At 33.1% G+C, this 24,364-nt stretch overlaps 1 protein-coding gene across 1 annotated transcript; it reads right to left on the bottom strand.

The window, feature by feature from the left end:
* Positions 1-283: 283 nt before the first annotated feature.
* Positions 284-21,860, bottom strand: LOC130807395 (aminopeptidase P1). Its single transcript, XM_057672588.1, has 16 exons — positions 21,609-21,860; positions 21,387-21,450; positions 19,088-19,227; positions 17,425-17,709; positions 16,818-16,940; positions 11,525-11,803; positions 10,236-10,322; positions 8,089-8,153; positions 7,699-7,765; positions 7,219-7,353; positions 7,024-7,104; positions 3,232-3,286; positions 2,928-3,032; positions 1,602-1,673; positions 987-1,111; positions 284-611 (listed from the first exon to the last, which is right to left on the bottom strand). The coding sequence occupies exons 1-16, from the start codon at positions 21,699-21,701 to the stop codon at positions 444-446; spliced, it is 1,944 nt and encodes a 647-aa protein (XP_057528571.1). The 5' UTR covers positions 21,702-21,860; the 3' UTR covers positions 284-443.
* Between the last annotated feature and the right edge of the window lie 2,504 nt (positions 21,861-24,364).

Raw genomic sequence — 24,364 nt, 5'->3', positions numbered from 1 at the left:
TGATACTCCCTCAACCAATCTCAAGTGCACATTTAAGACCTTCTCTATCAATACTAACAACTTAATTAGCTTAATCAAATCCTAAATATTTAGGTGAACATAAGTCACCTATATCCCAAACAATCAAAAAGCTTTTTTTTTTTCGTCTTAACCTTAAAACACAATATCTTCATTTAATACTTCTTATGGATTATGTTCAAGCTACACTTAAGTGTTACAGGTGAAGCATTTCAACTTCAAAAGACGACATTGCATTAAAATGCTCATCATCTAGATTCAAAAATATGATTAAACACCGCGAATTCTGCTACTTTTTATTAAAAATAATCTCAACGAAACACAAAAGAAGCAGATTAGAATATCTTGAGAATTGAGACAAAGAAAATGGAGTACATTAATCAGTAACAAAAGTAGAAATGAATCAAGGTATCCAGTCACTGATTTCACATGGCAACATCAATAGGTTCGGTTGCTTTCATTAGCCATCCCATCTCGGTATCATTCATATATGGGGCCAAAATTTCCCGACATCTTGAATGATACGAATTTACCCAACGTATTTCTTCTGGAGTAAGAAGACTCAAGTTGATCAACTTGTGCTGATAAGGAGCCTGAGAAGCAACAAATCAAGATTCAGAATAATATTCATATAAAAAAAGATTCAAAATGATAACCTTAAGTACATTCAAAAAAGTTGATATGAGTCAACAGATGCACCATAAAATTAAAGATTGAAACAAAAAAAAAGCACGACTAATCTAACATTTTGACAATATCCTTGGCAAAGGTCAAAAACATCATAGTATCTGCAAAAGTTGGCACAGGCTAACTCAAAAACAAGGCTACTTCCCATAGGCAGTTCAATTTTGATAAACCTTTTCCAAGGTTAACTAATGTGTTTAAACAGTATCCGATCATTTAGAAACCAAATAACTTTCAAAAGAAGGAAGAAAAAGAAAACAAAATTAGAGATGTCATATACTTACCCATGTTATGTGCTCAAATTCCAGGTATCCTCTGTCGCCAAAATTGAATTCTGTATTTGCGTCCTTTACAAAAAGCACATTCTCCAATCTTATACCAAAATTTCCGTCCTCATAGTAACCAGGCTCTGCAGAAATCAACAAAACACAATGCAAATCGTCAAGACATTAGATGAAACATCGGGTCTAAGGGTAAGAACCTGTGATAGAAACAAATTGTACTAGCAAGATGAAAGGGTTAGAAATAAATACTGATATCCCTCGGGGTATAGCTCAAAAACTTCTTTTACTGTAGCAATGATGCTCATGCTCACACTCATGTTGCATGAAAAATGCATTGCCAAAACCCACATCTATGGAAACTTTTTTTAAAAAAAAATAATATTTAACTTCTGCAAATCATGAATTGATGAGCATTTCTGTAGCATAAATATCAGAGCAATCAATCTATGTATTTGCTACATAATAATTGGCAACAAAATATATCAGAGCAATCATCAGCAAACAAAATTTTAAAATTAAGTTTTGTATCGTACATATCAGAGCAACGAACGGCAAATAAATAGTTAAAACTCAGTAGTCAATAGATATACATAAATGTATTTGTTACATACTAACCATCAGTTACAGTCATTGTAGCCTGCAGAGGAACATTCTGAGCCTGGGGTCTGAAACTAATTAAGTGTGGACCTGCTCATGACAGAAGGGAAAAAAGAACAAAAGTTATAAAATCAAATACAAATGATAAGTGGAGCTAAGCAGTAACTTTGATGAAATGGTACAATCTTGATAAATAACACCACATTTTCACCAATAAAATAGGGTTTTACAAGCCAAGTCAGGGTCAAACAAAATGGTTTATATGGACAAGGAAAAGGTAATATTCTCAATATTAATAGCCATTATACTGTGTTTGTGCTTTTCGAGTACTGTAATATAAATTCCCTTCTTTTCTTGCATAAAAAAACAGCTGAAGCCTGAACATAGCCAAAATCACATGAACTGTTAGTTTTACTTGATAGTCAACCCACACATAAAAGCTATGAGAGCTAGTTTCATGTACGGACCCTTTGGCTCACTTCAAAACAGTAGTCACGTCCACGTGTGCCACTGGACAAACTTCGTTGCTTGGAAGCGATACTTATGTCGGATAGAATATCTTGCTAGCTCACTCAAGTGACAGACTTCCCTAGTACTCCGTGTTAGGTTTATGTTTGGATAGGAGGAATGGAGGCGAAGAAAGGGAAGAAAATGAAGGATAATATTTCCTACATTAGGACAGAAAAAGGGAAGGGCAGGGAAATGAAGTGAAGGGAGCTCATTTGGTTAGTACAAATGATCCTTACATTCACTCATTTGGTTAGTATAAATGATCCTTGGTGCCTATTGCATATTCATAGGCAACCATCCCTAGTGACCCTTAACCTCCTTAACTTGCAGTTTATAAATTGCAGCATGCTCTAGAATATAATATACAATGGTAGATCTTAGACTATGTACAAGCTTCTAAAAATATTCTAGAGACATTCCCCCTCAGAATATTTTAGACCCATTTCTACATTACAAGTATTTACAAGTGTTACAAGCCCTCCTAGAACAATCTAGTGACAACTACTCTTAGAGGCCCCCTTCCAGAAAAGCTTTGAACATTTTGTAAGTTCTTGTAGTCATGCTTTAGTTCCATACTTTTCGTTGAGTCCCCAAAAACCTCCAAGAAAACTTCCGTAACCAGCAGAGCTCATTTAATGCCCCAAAATCCCTTATGCATGTCCAATAGGGTTTTAAACTAAGGATAAAATAGAGCTCTTTATGAAAAAAAGTGATGTCAAGGCATTGTTCTATGCCAGCTTTACCTAGATGTTCATTGGGCTAAAAGACTTCTCATGACATAGTGAACGTGCAGTCATGTACAAGAGAAATAGAAACGACAAACTCATGACTAACCTTCATGCACATTGAGATAAGACCCTATACCGTGACCTGTACCATGTCGGTAATCAAGCCCAAACTTCCACAAAGGAATCCGTGCAAGAATGTCAAGAGCATGACCTGATACATCAATCATCAAATCAGAGCAGCCACATGGATGAGGAATTTAAGCACATCAAACTGAATATAATGGGTTGTAAGAGCATCACGATAAATATTCTGTTGGAGCGTCTATCAGAAGTATATCAAATCAACAGCATAATAGACTTCCACAGACGCTAAATCAAATTTCAAAATAGAAAAGCTCGAGTTGAATTACCACTAGTTCCTTTTGGAAACCGAGCACTATCTAATGCAATGTGACCTTTAAGAACCTGCAGATATGATACACCATGTCATTCTAAGAAAAAAATTGTGAGTTGTTAATCACAATTATTTTGTATGGTTACTTCTCTGATTCTCTCTATATCCACATCTATAATATAATTTTCCCCCACAATCAGTGACGGGGAAATCCCACCACATCAATCAATTTGTCTTAACCAAGGGGAAGTCAAATCCTGATGCTTTTTAGCACTTATCCAATCCATAATTAGCCACCCAACATTTAATGTTTAAAAACGGACATGATTAATATTTCATAATTCAAAATTCGGGTTTGCTTCTAGAATCTAGAGGAATCTTAGGTCACATTAGTCCATCTCAATTTTAGGGTGAAATTGACTGCTTTATTTTATAAATTCGAGTTATTTCTCTTTCAGGCCAAAAAAAGGTCTAAATGAAGACTCGGATAGAAGATTTTAGATGTCTTATGCTGAGAATTTTAGATGCTGTAAATTGTAATAATGATGTACATTATAGCTATCAGTAAGTGTCTACAAGGGGTACATCATCCGGAACAATGAATACAAGATCAAAATGTTTCACATATAAAGAAAAGAGTGCAATAATCCGATAAATAAAGAATAGTTATATAATTGTAAGAAGGTAGAAGTTTCACTCAGCTAACTTTGCTTACTAAGCTAGTAAGCTAGCATAATTTTAGAATATTAAACAGGTAGATATGTGTATGTTAAGGAGTATGTTTGATAATACTACTCCCTCCTATTCTAATCAAATGTCCCCTTTGATTTTGCACACTTGGCGATGTACTATTTCGATCCTAATATCTCTAATTATACTTGGTTAAAATTTATAAAAAGTTGATATCAATAAAATTTACATTGAGACGAGCCAAACGGGATCTCATTCGACTATGTTTTAACTTATAGATTGAGAATAAAATATAAACAAAGAGTGTTGGATTAATAGTGTAAAAAAAAAAACAAATGGGACATTTGATTTGAATAGGAGGGAGTATAATATAGAACCAGCAGCACAATCATTTTTAAGGTAGGAGTTGAGGATAACAAAGATAAGATGAAAGAGAGGCTGATCCAGAATGTAGATATGGTATAACCAAAATATAAGAAGAAGCTTCACAACCCAAATATGAAGTGACCAAAAAAGGTTACAACTAACAAAAGTACACGAAGAAATTGGATCTTTGGAATCATACAAGACAAAAGTGAGTGATAGAGAACAAAGAAGGGTCAACAACCATGGCTCATTGGAAATCATCTTCACTCAAGTTGTTGGTGTATCCATATGCAATTAACACTATCATTTTGTTGAAAGAACATAATTGTATAAAAGGAACTGATTTTTTATTAATTCAGTGGTTGCTAGGAGAAAGATTAGACAAAAAAAAGAAAAAAAAAGTGGTCAAATTTGGACATTACAAGGTTAGTTTGAACACTTGCATTCTAAATTAATGCTTGTCTATATATAGTGTAATATGTGTAAATTACAGAGATAAACTTAGTATGGTTCTTTTTAGAAACAGCTAAATGATGCACCAAAATATTTCAAGCTGATTTCAGATTTTCTAAGCATTAATAGAATAACTCTTTGATGATTAAATAATTATTATTATTTAAATTCATCGTCAAACAAAAATAGGACACTTGATCATATACATACATTGTATTAATGGGACACCAATCAAAATAGACAAATAGAGTATTCCAGAAAAAAAAATACGCAAAAAATTAAGTCATCATATGCATGACACATGATTTATTCCAAATGAAGCAAAACAAAGGGACATCAGCAAATGGCAATCAACAGAACTATCATCGGTATCAAAAACACAACAATGACCATTACTGTCCCCCTACTGTAGACTATGGATTATATTTCTGCTCTGCAAAACATTTCGTTTTCTCTAAATTCCAAATCAAAACATCTCTTCACCAAAATCTTTTACATTGCATTTATCATCAGAATCTTTCTTTCCGAAATTGATGCAACCTAAGAGCATGAGAAATGCAACATTCTTTCTTTTATCTTGCCCACTAGTTGGACTATATTGGTTATTTTATGATTCTGGAAGTAAACGATCAGCAGACAATTATTTTAAACTTTTTTGTATTAGTGTATGTTCTAAAGTTATTTACTTGTATTGAAGCCTAGCATAAGACTGAAAAGACGGTGTGACTGGTTATATGGAGGTTGGAGATGAGAGATATGATAGAATTGGATGGAAGAAGATGAGGCAACAAACCAAGGAAAACAATATGAAAATGATGAGATATGATGGAATTGATCATATAAAATGCTTGCCTTTCATCCAAAAAACACATACAGGATACATCTTGTTTCTGTGTGACAAATTGTTTTTTTCGTGTTTTTTTCCGTCGAATACAGTACTGAAAATGATCATTTGTTTTTTTCCGTCGAACACAGTAACTATCTGAAGAGAATTTTAAAACGCTAATCAAGGGCAGAAAACAAATTGTTTGGCTTACAAATAAAATCAGATCAGTTGTTAGCAATTGTACACGAAATAACTCCGCTAACACATTGCAAAGCATTTTTTTGTTGAAACTGATAATGCTTATGGATTAAGAGAAATCCTAAAGAATCATAATTACTATTAATTTTGAAGGAAAATAACAAATGGCAAAACTATAAAAATCTTGCCATTTGGAATTATTTAATTGGAAAAGAAGCCATGTAGACAAAAATAATTTCCCTATTAAAAAATTTTTTTTGATGGTAGGTTTAAATAAAAAATGTTTTATGAATATAATATACTCCTATTATGCATGCATAATTTGGAATATAACATTTGATTCCAAATGTTAGTATATGACTTTAAATTTCAAATATAATATTTATTATGTATGCCTCATTTTAGTGTGAGCTTAATTAGCATAATTAAAAAGAATTGACTCTACATTAATAGATGTTGTACTTATAAATATTTATACATTTTTTTGATATGTATATAAGAATATATAATTGAACCAAATAAAAGAAAAATAAATTAAATTAATAATAATATGGTATTATTAACTTGGAGTGTATAAATAATTTTAAAAACAGTCTTTTTAAATCAAAATAAATAGAAAATTTGATTTACTTACATAAATATTTACATTATACTCAACTAATAGAAAATTATTTTTTTATCCTACAAAAATTGTTACTTAATAAGATTTATTAAAATATTGATTACTCAATACTTTAAAATGACTTTAAATACATGATCCTCAAACTTTATAAACTCAAATTACAAGTCTTAAATAATCATGAATTACATTTGCGCATGAGTATTCATAAATGCTAAACTTTATAAAACCGTGCATACGGGTATTTTACTAGTATCAGATAAAAAGAAAGTGGGAGAGATTGTTCATAGAGAAACTATCTATGGAGTAGCCTGTATATGTAAAGAAATTCAACAGCTGCTATTAGTTTATTGTTTCTGTAGCAAGCTTAGCACATGAAGGTAGGCTTTTCCAATCCTTCCCTGAAGGTGGATAAAAGACTGAAATCTTAACAACGATTATAATTTGAGCTAGCTTGTCACTTTCCTCATTTTTTGTATACTTTATCAAAAAAAAAAATTTAAATAGGCAAAAGAAGATACCTCCTCTGATCTTTCCTAGTATCGTGGAAAAAAAAAACAAGCAAACCTTTATACTCATTTAAGTAAATAAGCATTTACCACTTAAAGCAGTTGAAATGAAACAGTAAGTACAATAATCTTAATAACGGTACATACCCCTGTATAGCATGCCTTTTCATGAGCAGAACTTCGCCCAAAATGCACTGTCCGAGTTATATCAGTTGTTCCATCTTGATACTTTTACAGGTCATCCGAACAGGTCAAAACAAAACATTATAAACAAGGAATTTTAGAATGAAATGCTAATAGCCAACACAAATACAAAAGCTGCTTGACTAAGATGTGATCTACCTGTGCTCCTGAATCAAACAGATAAATCCGGTCGGGATCCATTTCCGCACAAGTTTGGGGATCAGGCCCATAATGAATAATTGCTGCATTTGAGCCAACGGATGAAATGGTAGGAAAGCTCAGCCCCCTAAAATGCTGAAAGACGAAATGTATTAGAATGTACGGAATTTTAAAGGACTTACTGACAATGACAATGTGGTCCAAATCTAAATTCTGATGTAACTGAATCAAAGATCACCACACTTTCACTAATCTTTACCACTACTTATGATGTTGCAGGTCAATCAGTTCATAAAACAAGGTTGACTAAAAAGTTTCCTTTAAAACGGATGATAAAATTTGGAGAAAGAAACAGAAATAACATTATTATTAATCACAAAACAAAAAGAGGAGCAATGTTTTAGTCATTATAATTTTACAACCAATCAACTGCATATGTGACATTATAACATACACAACTCTAGCATGCAAATTGGTTACCTCCTTTGATGCACGAAAACCTTCTAGCTTGTCACTCACGGACACTTCTGTCAGTTTTTGTCCTTCACTGAAACAAATCCCCAAGAATGGGAAGGAAAATAGGTAAGTCATATGATTGAACCAACCTTTACAGCCAAAGAAAAAAGACAACATGCTTGTAAATTTTGGTGGAAAAATCTGTGTGAGGAACTGACACCAAGGTACTGGCATATACATCTACATTATCATGTTATGTTCATAGCATTTGCAAACCCACCCAAAATAACGAGGGCTTTGACTGATTATCAAACCATATATTTGCGAAATGCTACACTACAACCAATTTTTGCATAATCTGTAGTTCAAAAAAGATTAATTAACTAAGTTGGTTGAAGAATAAAGACTACTTACCTAGGTTTAATCCTTTCAGTCTCTGCCTCAGAGAAGTAACCAGGAGCCCCATAAAGATCTTGCATCTGCAAAACTGGAATATTTAGCCCTTCGAATCCAAACAAGAACTCAAATTATTTTCTGAAAAAATAGTAAATGAATCATCAATGAAAGCATCCAAAGCTTTGCAGGCGGAGTTTGACCATAGAATTGATCATTGATAGCCTTAACCTAGATTACTCAATGTCTAGAGTCTAGAGTCCTCTGCCCCTAAAATGTTCTATCTCTTGAGCACTTTCCTTTGATGTCGTAGTAACCAATTTTTCCCAATGGACAAATCCAACAACTTGGACTTGTCAAAACAACTGAAAAAAAGATTTTTTTTACACAACGATGCAAAAGCCTTGATCCCAACAATATGGCGTTGGTGAGCCGCATGAGTTTATTCCCCATTTGGCCCGTTTTATTGTTCTTTTGTGTCCATTGTCCCCGGATTTTATGCTTGGCTATAACATGGTGTTCTAATGATTTTGTAGAAATTTAAGCCTCAAATCTCGTCCCATGAGTGAGCCGCGATGAGGAACTATAGAAGGGTCCAAAATGCTTAATCAAGGGTCCCTTGCATTCCACTAATATTAATTATGTTAGGCCATGCTTGTATTGGGAGTAAATATTTATGGGATAAAATTCAAACTAAGAAAACAAAGTTATTGGAGTAGAAATCTAAGAAAATATTAATGTTGTCAAATCTAAAAAATAGTTGTAAAGTGAAGGAGAAGAAGAAACAGAAGAATTAGTCTTCTCATTTTGGAGTAAATAGTTACCCTAGTGGGATAGAGGAAAAATATTTCCCTCTTTTTCCCCAAAATAAGGGATCATCTTCTTTTTCCTTCATCTTCCTCACTACATATTTTATACATCATCTTCCCTTTCAAATTCACCTTTTCTTACCTTCATTTGTATAGTTTCACTTTTATTTCTCCCTTGAATATTTACCCTCAATACAAGCATGCCCTATTGATATTGTTTGCATAGAATGTCTTAGGGCTTGTTTAATTGACACTAACTAGCATAAGAATTTGAACTTCCTGGCAAACGACAAAATAGATTGTGTTTTGTTAGCAATTAACATAGGAATTTAAAATTCCTAGCAAACACCAAAAAAAAAGAGGATAAAAGAAGACAAAGTCTAATAAGTGAGAAAAGACATCCAAGTTCCACAAATCAAATTGTCGGGGTGGCTGAAAGTCTGAAAATGTGGGAAGTCTTAGAGGTTTGGCTACAAGGTTTGTGTTTGTTAAATTTACTAATAAATCTTATATTTATATGTAAAAGCGGCATGAGTTCAACCCTGATTGTTAAGGTTTTCGAATAGAAAAGTGGTTTCAATATCAAAGTGCAAATAATTGGCCCGACCATTGATACTAGATTGTTAAGGTTTTTGAGTTTAACAAGACCACAATATAAGCAAACATATTCGTAAAACCATCCGGATTGACCGTAGAAGTGCTTTGCGATGATTACCACACATCCCAGATTTTACACAAGCTTGACATAAAACTTGAAGTAGCAAATTTATTCAACACTTCATAAACTTTGTTCAAGAATAATTTAGGGTAGGACATGTGGGATGTAGTTTAGTTATTTGTTTGAGTAAATGATGAAACATTCTCACAACTCTTCCTCATAAAATTCTTTGATTTCTAGTATCCTCTCTCATAAATTGACAATTAAAGCATTGATGTTAATGTTCATGAAATAATTGGAGGTAGATAAACATAGGGTTGGATAGGTAATGTTAGGTTTCGGTATGGTAAATCTCGACAAAAAAATGTGATAACTAAAATAGGACAACCTAAAATGAAATGCATCAACTTAAGTGATACTAGCAGTAAATAATCTCAATGTAGGCTGTAGCTATGAATCATTGTATACAAAACGAAAATCAACCAATGAGTTCAAACATCATTATTCAAATAGCACATATAACACACAAACCCTGATATTGTCGTTAGCTATGAATTGTTAATCCACTGAATTGGAAGAAGCGCTAATAAACTGTATAAACGTTTCCTCTTATTAAAAATTTATGAGCCATGATTCTTATGAAATGTTCTATCTTTATTATAAACTAAGCTTAACAGAAAGCCAAGTTGACAAATAGTTACCTGCTTATCAAGCCACACAAGGAACTGCACAACAGCTGCACCATCACGCATATGGGCATTCTTCAATCCTTCCATTTCAATTGGATTCTGAAATTTTTTAATCATAAAATAACAGAAAAGTGCTTTACATGAAGCAGGAACATGTATAAACAGGTTTATGTTTTAAAACTTTATAGAAAAATATGATACTATATATTACCAGCAGATATCATTTCTCAAAATCCACATTCTGCATTGGATCTAGTATAAGCTAGCCTAGCTTTGTTCACATCATACTAAATTTACCAAGAAAAAAAAAATCTCATCTATCAGAGTTCAGAAAGAAAGCAAACTAAGCCAGGATAGTTCATAAATAATAACATCAAATTTAAATCTCCTATTAATACCAGACGACAAAAAAAAATTGCCTAGCATGAATACGCAATGTTACGCTTGAATAGGAGGGGAACATTTATGAGTCAACACTCTATTATAATTTACTTTAGAGAATTGCACACACATTAAGAAAAAGAGTAGACTTAATTCAAATTTCATTGGCTAGGTGCAGCATTTAGGGATGGTAAGTTATTAACCCTCAAGGCCTCAACTATTTTTCTTAATATCTATGATGTAATTCAGCACAAAAAAAAATCATTTTTTAAAGAAATTAAGATTTTTAAAAAATTGCAAAAAGAAGTTTTAGAGAAATATAGAACACAAAACCCATCCCTGCCTCAAAAAAAAAACACAACTGGACCTTGATAACCCCCCACCCCCACCAATAACCCCCCGAAGCACACACAAGGCACACACAAAATTCAAATATTTTTTATATGAGAAGGGGGTTCTCGGGGTATGTGGGTGGTTTCCAACAGGTAGAAGTTTTCAGCTGTGGAGATTGGGGTTTTTGTGGAGAGGCGGTGGTCAGGGGATGAAAATAGCATTACCTTTACCATATAAGATTTTCCTTTAAATATTATAGAGAATAGTGAATTAGTGATACAAAAAATGACCTATATAATGATGAATTGATATCAACAAACGACATATAATGTGGCTGTGCTATTCTGCAGTTTCGATTTTTTATCAAAAGGAATTCTCTTAAATAGCTTATTTTGGAATAGAAGAAATAAATATATTTTGTACATGGCACCCAACAAACTTGGACCCCATCTACAGTCTACTGAGTCCTTTATTTAAAAAATCCAGCATTGAACCATCCTTCAAACATAGATATCAGATTTTGAGTGTCCATTAGAGCAAGCTTATTAGTTAAAGTATGTGTATTGCATACTTGACAGTAAAGTTACCTTCAAAGCTTTTGAAAGAGCTATCGGAGACTGCTGCAATAAAACCTGATCTGACTTGAGTTTGGAATACAAAGCATAGCAACATGAACGAGAGTCCATCCATATGAAGTTACATTCTGCTGTTTTATGTTCTGCAGTTGAACCAGATGCAACTTTATCTTCAGCAGCATTGAGTGGCAATGATGAAACAAGATGATTGGACGAAAGTAGGTTAACATCTGCACTAACTGAATTATAGTCCCGGACTTCAACATGAATTTCCTTCATGTGAGAAAGCACCTACAAAAACATATTTATGTAACTATGCAGAAGGGACACCAAAATAAAGAAATTAAAATTAGGCCTATGAAAATTTTATGTATACATTTACAAAGAACCCAGGTTTTGAAATCAGCATACAGATGGAATTTCAGACACTAATATTGATCTTAGGCCTATGAAAATTTTTCACTATTGTTGGATTATCTGACAATGTAAGTTCTCCGCTTTTCTAAGTGTGTTGTATGTAAAACAGTTTCCAGGCTTCTTCAATTCACTGGACTGACGCTAGCTTCAAGACTGATATTTTACTTCAGAAGGGTTAATGGTTTTAGGAAACATAAATGAAAGGACAGATATAAAATCTTTCAAGTTAACTATTGTTCTTCGTTGAGGATAGAGGAAGGAAACCAAACTTTTCTTTAATATCGCTAGGTGAGATATTTCAATTATATTTGCTACTCCTCTCTCTCTCTCTCTCTCTCTCTCTCTCTCTCACAGCCTGTTCTCACACTCCTTATGTCTCAACAATGTCAACCTTGTTCTTCACAACTTCTATCATCTCTATGTTTCTCATTACCTTGATGAAAAGCGCCTTTACCTTCAATTACTGAATATGAATTGACCATCGAAGGCCAAAATCTGAAGACAGATATCCCTGAAGATCAATTTCAAGTTATAGATTTAATTTTTTTTCCTTGTTTTTTAGGCTCTCCCTAAGAACCATAAAATGGTGTCTTTGAATCAGTACAATGTAGGAAGTGTAGTCTCGATGATGATTTAGGAGGCAGCAACAATAAAGTGGAGTCATAAGCTTTGATTTATTGGTCATGAGTAGTGCCCTTGTGCCAGTAGTTTGATTGTGAGTAGTGAATAAGGTGGCTGGAATGACAACACAAAAAGTGGAGAGGGTAAAGCAAATTGGTGCTTTGCTACTAGCCAACCAGGCGATGGAAGGATAGTCCACACTCCACAAGGGAAGACTGGCATGTAGCAATGGAAAATATCCAATGGTGATTGAGAGGAGTTCATCATGAGGGAAGGATAGTGACACTTGATTCTTGAGAGAGCGCTTACTATGACTGTACAGGAGACTATAGAAACCTTGGGAGCTATAAAACAAGTACTTTAGTAACTTAAGCTTTCATGATATGAAGATAGTACACCATCAACCCAAAGGTTTTCCAATTCCATAATAAATATATATATATATATATATATATATATATATATATATATATATATATATTCACAAAAATCATCCTTTTATTGTAACAACCCCTATAGAAAGGTCCAATTTTAAAAATACATTTTAAAGGAAAAACTTAAACCAAAACCTACTCATGGGAGTATTACCACCACATATATTTCTAAAAAATAAATGCAAGGGTAGACAACTGTAAAATAACTTAAATAAATTAAACCAACTAAACAAGTCTTACAACTTAAGAAAGTTTTAAACCCAAATCTAAGTCTATATAAAAGTTAAACAACTGAAAGTAAAACTTTAAACTGAGACATAACTACTAATAAAACTAATTTTCTAGGTCAGCAAATAAAATCAACATTGTAAAAAAAAAAAAAAAGACAACCATCAACTAGTATAATTCAAAAGCTAACAAAATTCTACTTCTCTTAGTTCTTTAACTGACTAAATAAACATCAAAATCACTCCTCGGGATCCTCCTCATGTTTATATTCTTCAATATCTGATGAAACAAGTATAGGCAGGGTGTAGGTATTATCATCTTCCTCGTCTTTCTCATCCTCGTTGCCATATAAATCCTGAGACAGGCTATGAAACCACTTTGTCTCGGCATCAATCATCCATTTCTCAAAGTACTCTAAGGTGAGGAACTACTCCTTATTTTGATCCACTTATCTCTCCCAGCTAGGTCTCCCATTTTTTATTATATCATTGTACTCCTTAAGATCAGCATAGGGACCTATACCACCTAAAGTACGCATAAGGACATCAACTTATTTGGATGGTGTATTGTAGTCTAAGTTACCGTAATATTTGTTAAGGTGAAAGTTCTCCATGCTTACTCGAAGACCATGAATGTAAGTAGAAATGGGTTTTCCTGCTTTCATGGAGAGGTGGTGCGGTGCATCATGGAAGTTTCTAACACTCTTCCTAGCGGTGCGACAGAATAGAGGCATCTAAAAAGAGTGTCTTATTTCTTTAGGTAGTGTATGTAGACTGAGTTACCATGATATTAGTGGTACCTTATTTCTTTTTTTTTTTTTTTTTTCATTTTTCATTTTTTTCCTTTTTAGATGCCTTGATTTCGTCGCATCGCTAGGAAGAGTGTTAGAAACTTCCATGATGCATCATATCACCTCTCCTTGAAAGCAGGTGAACCCATTTCTACTTATATTCATCGTCTCCGTGTAAGTATGGAGAATTGTCACCTTATCAATACACCACCCAAACAAGCTAATATCCTTATCTGTACTTTGGGTGATATAGGTCCCTACGCTGACCTTAAGAAGGAGTATAATGACATAATAAAAAATGGGAGACCCAACTGGGAGAGATATGCAGATCAGAATGAGGAGTGGTTCCTCACCTTAGAGTACTTAGAGAAAAGGATGATTGATGCCAAGGCAAAGTGGGTTTATAACGTGTCTGGGATTTTCTAAGGCAACAAGGACGAGAATGATGAGGAAGACGAAGAAGATGATAGTACCTACACCTTGCCTATACCTGTTCCATCAGATAATGAAGAAGAATATGAACCTAAGGAAGTCCTTCAGAAAGACCCTAAGGAGGATCCTAATCATGATCCTAATTAGAAGCCTAATGAGGAGCGATTTTGATGTTTACTTGTCAGTTAAAGAACTAGGAGAAGTAGAATTTTGTTAGCTTCAAATTAGTTACTAGTTGATGTTTGTCTTTTTTTTTAACAATGTTGATTTTATTTGTCGTCTTTGAAGTGTTACTTGAAAAGTTTATTTATGAATGAGAATTTCTTAAGTTCCTTATCTTTGAAAGTGCAATTAAATTTGTCTTTCTTGCATTAATGATTGTTTGGGGATCATGAAGTGAGATTTACCTAGAAAATTAGTTCATTAGTTTGTCTTTGTTTGAATTTTTACTTTTAGTTATTTAACTTTTATATGGTTTTAGATTTGGGTTTAATATTTCCTTAAATTGCAAGACTTGTTTAGTTGATTTAATTTATTTAAGTTATTTTACAATTGTCTACCCTTACATATATTTTATTTCTTAGAAATAGATGAAGATAACACTCCCATGAGTAGATTTTGGTTTAAGTTTTTCCTTTGAAATGTGTTTTTAAAATTTGATCTAATTATGAGGGTGTTACAGAGTGGTATAAGAGCTTCAAGTTAAAACTAGTTAAATGGTATAGGATATAATTTTGTTATTCCATGTTTGGGAACAATGATTTCATTTGCAAATTTAGAATTGGCTCAAATTTATTATTTGGCAAATCAAAATTTTTCAAATTTAAATTTGGATCAAATTCTACCATTGTTTTTAAAGTAGTTAAAGTTGTGAATTTGAGAATGATTATTTAAATCTTGTCATTCTCAAATTCTTCATTTATGATTTCATAATTGAAATCCATAATTTTGTTCCCAAATACTACATTTACAAATTAAAATAAAGTATGAGCGTTAGGATGAAAGAGTTAATTGTTTTGAAAGTACTTTTACTATTTATTCTTTTTCTTTTTTCTTTTTTTTACTATTTCAAATTAGAAAAAAATAAAAAAAAATACTGTAATTCAATTTTATTGGAAAATCTTAATTTTGATATAAAATAAATTAATTATATTTTCTTTTCTTTTTTGAATATAAATATCTGGATATTACGTAAACTTCCCCTTTAAGCAAAAGTTCGTCCTCACACACTTAATCTCCTTTTTCCAGGTACATCTATATTCCCCACTATTTAATTAAACCTCACACACTTGCTAATGACTAAACAGAACTACTTATTGCATAGGTTTCTATTCGGGACAAGGTATTAAGGTAAAGTTTGACACTATGCTTAGATAGGAAAAAATAGATGGAAAGGAAGAGGAGGGAAATGGAGGGATTGTATTTCTCTAATTTGTATACCAATAAGGCAAGAAAGAGAAATGGAAGGAAGGAAATTAAAGGGAGAAACTACTCGCATTTGAAACAAAACAAAACCTTTCAAAAATGAAAAAGATTTAGAAGGAAAACACACCCATCTCCCTTCCCCTCCCCCTCCCCTCCCCTTCCCTTCCCTTCCCTTCCCTTCCCTTCCCTCCAAAACATTATTCAAACATAGTGTAGAGTTTGATCTAGAGTTTTGATGGTTGTTAACTTAAGAGTTTAAAAGCTAAGCAATTTGCAAGTAGAGTTTGAGGTTACTTTTTAAGTTCTTACCAATTCTTATTATCAATATCGTTTATATTATGGTTCAAAGATCTAACAGCTAGTTTAAGCAAACACCTTTTGTTTCAATACATAATCTATCTACGACATCTAGTGTCCACTTGAATAATCAATAGATACAACTAGCAAAAATCATGACAACAAGGCTACTACAAGTTTTTCCGAACAAACCTGAAGGCGCTAACTAATACTTCAGTTAATACCTGGAGACAAAATTACCTAAGCTAACCAAATTTTGGTTCCCCAGTTGACCAAAAATTGATTCTTGCATCCAGTAGAGATATGCAACTGATAATCTAAACTCGTATTCATGCAAGAAACAAAAATACAAGTGTCCAGTATTATCTAAAGACAATTACCTTGTTCAAAGCATTTTGAGAGGCTAAATTGCTAATAAAGCCTATGAATATAATGCAACCAAGAACCAAAGACTAACTATAAGAGGCAAATATTTACTAACTATACTTTTCTTTACATAGAAAGTGTAGATTTTTGATTTTTCAACATCAGACCTTTATCATCTTATTTGATTGTACACTCAAGTATCGGACAGAAAAGACCTAGTGAGCTAGCCTTATCCATGTAATAGAAAGTTTTACTCGAAATACCAGCCATCAAATGATCCAAATAAGAGACTAACCTCAGGAGATACTTTTCTTTGGTCCACATAAAAGAATGATGTTGTTAATGTTACTACAGCAAAAGCATGAACAACTGGACAATATGAAACATCACTCCCACGAATATTAAACAGCCAAGCAACCTGAAAAAAGTTCATCACAAAATGTCATTAGACATGGGAAATGTATATTAAGGTAAACAATCTCATGCTTAAAGTCGCTTCAATTGGCACCAATGATCCTAGCAACACTGTTCTAAGTTCTGATTGGAATTATTATGTACAAAAGAGACACATACATACAGTAACAAAAAACGTAGAGAAGGAAACACGTAAACAAATATTTCCTCCATTTTTTAAAGAAAAAATATAGTCAAATGGAATTTTGTTCGATTTGTCTCAATAAATATTTTCATAATATTAACTTTTTATAATTTTTAAATATGCACTATCAAACATATTAAGTGTCAATGTGCATAAGGTAGCATAAAAACAAGAAGAGTAACTACTGTAAAAGTGCAAGAAAAAAATGTTTTAATGAAACAAGTAAAAAATGTTTCAATAAAAACAAAAATAAGCAGTATATCAGGACACAAAAAACTCATTAAATCATTCCCAAACTTGTCACCTCGTCAAGTGCACAGATAATAATACTGTGAGCTTTCTCTTGCATAAGTTTTTCCCTTAAATCTTGTAATTTATCAGCAACTGTGCGTCCAGCAAACTCCAGAGCCTGCACCTTGACGGGATTCAACTCAGCTTCTGGCCTATCCTTCCATATTTGGTCAACAAGATTATTTGAGGTGGAAACCAACTTTTGTTGCTTCTTCTCAAGTGCACGCTCCCATCTTTGGGCTGTATCTATCGATATACACCAGGGATCAACACCAATAGATGCTTCTTCTGGTAAATTCTGGGTGATAACAAATAATACAAGCAACTTCACTAAGAATTCACACAAAGTATTGATTGGATCATAGAAAAAATTTGCAAATGTCGTCGCAATACCTCTAAAAAGTAAATATCCTACATGGTACTTTTGCAACTCTGTACTAGGTAAAAGGGACTTTGTATGAAAAGGTTGTTCAAGTACCCAAGGAATTTCAACCAAATTGAGATTAATAGATTAACAAAATTCAATTTTCACTTAAACTGTTCATTTACGAGTTGAGAATTGCTCTCAGTGTTAGTTCATTCTTAATATAGGTTTTACAAATTAACTAATTACATTTGTGTTATTAGGGCAATGCAAATCTATTAGTGTTATAAATTTGATTTGCATATTATGGGTGGTAGTGGTACCTTGATTTGGGTTTGGATTTGTAAGGAAAAAAATGAGGTGAGAAATTGATGAGATTAAAGAGAGAATGAGGAGAGAGATGTATTAGATGTTGGGTTAGATTGAAGATTAAAGGTTGGGTAGGAGAAAAAAATAGAGATGAGAAGGTGATGGCAAAGTTATGAGAAATGGGTTAGAAAAATAGAGATGAGAGGGTGAAGTTTGATGATTTGCCATAGTTGAAGCTTGAACGTAGGAGAAAAAATGAAGGTGGAAATGTGATGGAAAGAAGATAGATTAGATGTTAGTTAAGTCAAAAGTAATTTTGGAAAGTCAAAGCTCATTTTAAACTCTAGTAGGTTATCTTCACCAGAATCCACTGGGATGTTACAATGCTTGCACTTTTTTATTTATAGTGGCTACAACTCAATATTAAGCTTTGCGGCTATAATTTATAAAACGACCAAAACTTCACGTCTATAATTTATAAATGATTCTTAAAAATAAGAAAATAATGGCTAATATGTTTGAATAGCTTATAGTAGTCGTTACTCCATAATTTTAAATCATGGGTTACGTATCGGGGTTTTGCTGTTTGGTAAGCACAAAATGCATTATAAAGCGGTCATTATGTAATAGAATGGCCTTATTTTTATCTCATGCTTTGGATAAATACAATGCCTACATCATAAATCATAAACATCTAAAAACAAAAGATCAAACTATCAAAATAAATTAAAAAGCCTAATGGTGATTTTTCTTGGCAAACGACAGACAAGGGAAAACAACAATTACGTCAATTAAATGAAAAGGGTATGGAACTTCCAAACCAACACTAAAGACCCAATTGCGAGGAAATTTATGGTAAAAGAACAAAAAAGGGAACCCCAAAACCTATCAAAGGAGGCATATCTCCCAATGAAAACAACTTTTAAGTATTGTTGATGTCTTAGTTGCCTCATCATCACTAAAACCTACGAAAAAAATTGGTACGATGAAAAACAACACTCACATCTGCCATCCAGATGTCTACAGCAGGATCTTCTCCCATACGCATAAGCTTCCATTGATCACTTAGTTGCTTTTCTGCCTGCAAGAAATACCTTCCATCGGTCCAAAGTCGAGCATCATTTGTTGTTATGAGGGCCAAACCTATAGTAACAATGAACTAACACTGAGAACTTTCAAGAAAATCCATTTAACTAAAAGGATAAAGCCCATGCAATTCAGGCACACAAACTAGTAATTTTTTATTTCTCATCTACCAAAACAATGCAATACCTATCTGCATCCCAAGAATTCCACGCTCACCCAAAGTAAATTATGCTTGCTCGCTTTAAAAACGAAAAATTATAGCACATGATTCATAAATGTTAGTTAGAGGTCAATTTCATTGCATTAAATATGAACCATACTCCAAAACCCTAGCAATTGTTCAATCAACACAAAAAAATTCTATGAATCCAACATCACATAAATAATCCCATGGAGAATTGCAACTACTACAAAAGATATTCTACAAGGCAGACGCATTTAAAAAAAAATCAAGTGCCACGTTTGTAAAAGATTTAGCAAATCAAAAACCATATTGAGCTACACAAAATAAAACAAACTAGTTCATAAAAAAGAAGAAATCAGGGAAATACAGCATGACAAAGACTCAATGATTATACAATATCCTACTAGCCCTGGAACAGCAAGTCGTTCGCCCATGCCTGATATTTAAATACAACATGGAAAACCGAAGGATCACCAGAAGCATAGAAGAGCAACTATTTCCGCTACAATGCAAAAATTAACAATCAAAATTATCTGTTATTTCCTCTACGGAATATCTAGAATCTTCAAAATTGATAAATATCTAATATATTAGACCTAGCCAAAGAATTTATACTTGGTCAAATAAAATCAGGATAACATAAAATCATGATCTTATTTCCTTTTTTCATTATCCCAATGTCATTTAATTGCTCCCAGCTACGGTGGAGTTTGGGAGGTCAGATGAACGGAACCATACCCTTGTTAATGATAACACTAACAAAAAATTTATTTCCGATAGACCCTTTAGCAAACATCATATGCAACTTTATATAAATAAGAAGTGCATGGCTTAATGAGTCATTTTACTATAGTCTACTATCCAAAAAGAACAAGAAATGCAAAAGTAGATATTTAATTTGGACGAATGATGAAACCCACATGTTCATGCAAATGACTAAATCAGCAAAAGGAAGTAGTAAATCAACAATGTGTATAACAGAAATACTTGTATTCCAACAAATTCACACACTAATTCACCAGTATATCATGATAAAAAATTTAATATCAAAGAGAAAATGCATTGAACCCAGATCAAAACATAACTTCAATTACTAAACCAATAATCAGTATAATCTTACGGCAAAAAAGATTACATCTTGAATTGTTGGCCTCTAGATGGACCATGCTGCCCCATGTGAGTGGTTTACTTAGAGACAAGTAGGTGATAGTCTTGGTTGGAGACTTGCTGGAATGAGTCTTGGTTGGAGACTTGTTGGGATGCTTAGTTTATTTGCATGAACTTTGCATCGCTTGTGGCTGGAGATGGTTTCACTATGGCTTATTGATGGGATCTCTGCTGAATACGAGTTTTAGTCAAGGAGATTGTTGATGTTTAGGTGACTCAAACAAGAGCCTTGAACATGGGAGGATGAATCAACTAATGGGAAAGTTTAGGGTGTGTGTGGAAGACTCAAGACGAGTCGGGCAGTCGGTGTTAGCTACTGGATTAGAGGCGTTTTTCCGGAGACCAACGCCAGAGTCGTATTCCTTGGCATTTGGGAAAAGGCCGACTCAGCTTTATGTTCTGATCTTTGAGTATTTTTTCTCGTATGTAACGCTGTCAGAAACGTCGACTCAACTTTTATTGCGTGTAGCGGTTTTCCCATTTTTTGAACGGTTATTTGTGAGATTAACCCTAATTTCTTTTCTGAGGGAGGCATTCTATATAAACCCCTCTCTAAATTAGGATTAGGATTACAAGAAACATAAGAGAGAGAAAGTGAGCCATCATTAGAGATTTTCTTGATTCATCTTTGTGATCTTGCAGTTTTATAGCGAAACTTTGAATCTTGGTGCCCATGGACGCAGTGAATGAGTGAACCACGTAATTCTTGAGTTATTTTCTTATTAATTGTATTGAATCTTTATTGTTTCCTTATTGTTTTGGGTTTATTACTTCTGCGGTCCGCACAACATGATTATATAATGGTCATTCTAAATTTAATAAAACGGATGAAAAGAAATTGCATTAGATATTCAACTAATCTTACCAGCACTACCAGAAAATCCAGAAATAAATTGCCGCCTTTTGTCACGATCAGATACATACTCACTCTGAAAGATCAATTATAGATTAAACACTGAAAAACTTCCAATAGAAGTAACTCGATTTCCATCAAATACAAAAGGAAAACCAAGCAATTACAAAATTTTGATGGACGGAAACCAATCGAAATAAAAAATAGTGAAGTTAAGAGAGAAAGGGCCAAGACCTGATGATAATCTTCAGAAGGAACGATTAAAGCATGAAGTGGAGGAGAGTGAGAAGCCATCAAAGATCTCAAAGCTGAGAGTTTGTCCGCCATTACTGCTCTACTGCTTGTTTTTGCAAGTTTGTGCAAGTTTCTGCGAATGAAAAATTGACTAATCCTAGTCTTGGAAGTTGGAATTCAGCAGAGTTATTTATATAGAAGTGCGTTTGTAGAGTAGCGAGGAATGAGAATAGTGGGGTTGTGGAACGGAGTGTGCTCTATGGACTTGTTGAATTCATTCTTTTGTCGGAGTAAATTTTATTTTTTAACATTTATTTTATTAGTTTAATAATATTAATTCTTTTCAATTTAAACTTATTTAATTAAAATAAATTAAATATATGTTTTTTGTATAGTTAATATTTTAAAGTAAATTGAATAAGACATTCAAAGTTATAGAATTCGAATTACATGAAACTCAAATCTTGTATAATTGAATGAGTATAAAAAAGTTTGTTTAATATGTATCATCAGGCTTATTCGGAATTAACTCTTGAAATTTTATTAGGTTGATCTTAATGATAATAATAGAGCTTAATCTTTTAGGGTGTCAGGTCATGACCGAACTCTAAAACTACTAGAGGTAAACAAATTCTAAGTTTGACTAGGAGGATTTATCGTGAGAACTCTCTTATAATACATATTGATTGGATCTTTGGTAGAGGATCACCAGTGAGCGCGCTTTGGACGTTTCTCTTCTTAAGATGATCACGATCCATCACACTTGTTTGAGATTTTGGTTCAAACTAATGGCTAACACCATTTGTTTATGCTAACACAAACCTTATCGGGACTACCTCTACTCGACCCAAGGGGCAACCAAGGTCCTCTCATGGCCTTTCCCTCTAAGAAAAGTGTAACGGCCTGGCTTAAATGACCCAGAAAATCATATGAAAACATGATCCCGGTTCACGTAGCGGACACTAAAGAAACATCTTCTCTAGGATCGTCAACGTTCCATAGATAAAGGAATATGAATAAACAGAAATAAAACATACGATGGTAGCAAACCTACGAAAAATCATATCTTACATCTCGAGAGCCTATTGGCCTCTAAATAGAGTTAAGCAGAAATGACGAAACGAGAACGAAACCGAACTAAAATTTTGTTACATAATTGAAATTGCTACTACTCATTATTTTATTACATAAGAAAACGTTGTCTTGATGATAACGGGTCCTAGGTTGAGTCCTCATGCCAGTCTCCACCTGCAATCAACCTGCTAGTCGTCGTATGACAGTAAGTAAGAAGTTCCAAAGAACAATTCTAATACACATCAGAGACTGCATACAATTGTCAAACAAGTTGAATACAAGCAATGTGTTCATCCTAACATGCAAAGGCTCTAATACATTCATTACTAGATAATCCCAACTTGTAACGTAGCCCGTCCTGTTCGGGTCGTTCAAGTAAAAACCCAATCCTTTTGAAGGAATACACTTAGGAGAGCTAATCCCAAGGCAACCACCGACCTAAGACGTTGCCCGTTCTGTGCGGGTCGTCAGAGGTAAAGTATGTATACCCCTATGGTGACCGTAATGATCCAAAACTGTCATGGGAACAATAATTGTAATAATCCAAACCAAAACGTTAACCCCTTTGGGTAACAAACACATAAATCCTCAACTTTCAAGTAACTTATTTCAAATTATTTGAGATGTCTAATCCTTATATGATTTACAATGCCTCAATTAGAAATGAAACAACACTACTTGCACAACCACATAAACAGTATGGTCTAAGTGTGTACCTTTAAGCGCTGCAAACAAACAATGTTCAAGCACGACAGAATTTTCACCCTCTTATGAATCGAGGTCCTAAATAACACACACACAAAACAATCACGTAATAGAACGTGTTTACACATTTAATGCACTCCATACTACTAAGATATTACTAAGACTTGATAATTTTAAATGTTTTCATCCAATTTCCAATAGTTCTAAACTTTAAATTTTAACTAGAAACTTAAATGGCCATTTTGGACAGTTTAGAAAATTCAAATGAAAAATCTGACTTCACCACTGCGTCCGGAACGCATCAATTACCTCGGGTACCAAATTTCATAATTTATAACATCCAATTACTATTTTTAATTATTTTAAGCGTTTAACGAGTTTTTAACACATCGGGTACATAAAACAACAATGAAACATGCCCAACATTTTCGTATCGGGCGCCAATGCCGAGGCATCAGCTTCTATCCAAAAATTCCTATTATTTTATTATTATTATATTTTATATATATATATATATACATTATTCAAATTATTAAACCCTTTAAATAATTCTAACAAGACCAAATTCACAATTACTAAGATAAAACAAACAAGACATGTTTTTCTATCACACAACCACTTGATGTTTCTACACATATATTAATACACAAAACCCCATCATCAAAGCATAAAAACCATCAAATAAAAAAAAAACATGCCCATCCACAAGATTTTTCAAGAAAATTTAAAATTTCATATATTATGATAATTAAATTAAGTACTTAATTCTCTTAACAAATTAAAATTTTGTAGAGAATCATAAAACCAAATCACCGTTTTGAATCAAGAAATATATATAAACACAATCCCTCAAGCAAATCAAATTTTGCTAAAGGATTTATAAACTCTTGGATGACTACATTATTTGATCCATACAATTTAAAATTTTTTTCTAACAAATTGAAATTTAGTTAGAAATGTAGGTCGTAAAAGAAATT

Source organism: Amaranthus tricolor, chromosome 3, assembly GCF_026212465.1.
Source record: "Amaranthus tricolor cultivar Red isolate AtriRed21 chromosome 3, ASM2621246v1, whole genome shotgun sequence".
Taxonomy (NCBI): Eukaryota; Viridiplantae; Streptophyta; class Magnoliopsida; order Caryophyllales; family Amaranthaceae; genus Amaranthus; species Amaranthus tricolor.
Note: the sequence above shows the minus strand (reverse complement) of the source record. Positions and strands in the feature narration are given on the sequence as shown.

What these genes read in the sequence shown, in the direction of transcription:
- LOC130807395 (XM_057672588.1), bottom strand. Translation starts at nt 21,701, where the DNA reads ATGGCGGACAAACTCTCAGCTTTGAGATCTTTGATGGCTTCTCACTCT. An exon ending in CTTCTGAAGATTATCATCAG is followed by an intron (nt 21,451 to 21,608) that starts GTCTTGGCCCTT and finishes TTGATCTTTCAG; the next exon opens with AGTGAGTATGTATCTGATCG. An exon ending in TTATCTGTGCACTTGACGAG is followed by an intron (nt 16,941 to 17,424) that starts GTGACAAGTTTG and finishes AACTTTTTTCAG; the next exon opens with GTTGCTTGGCTGTTTAATAT.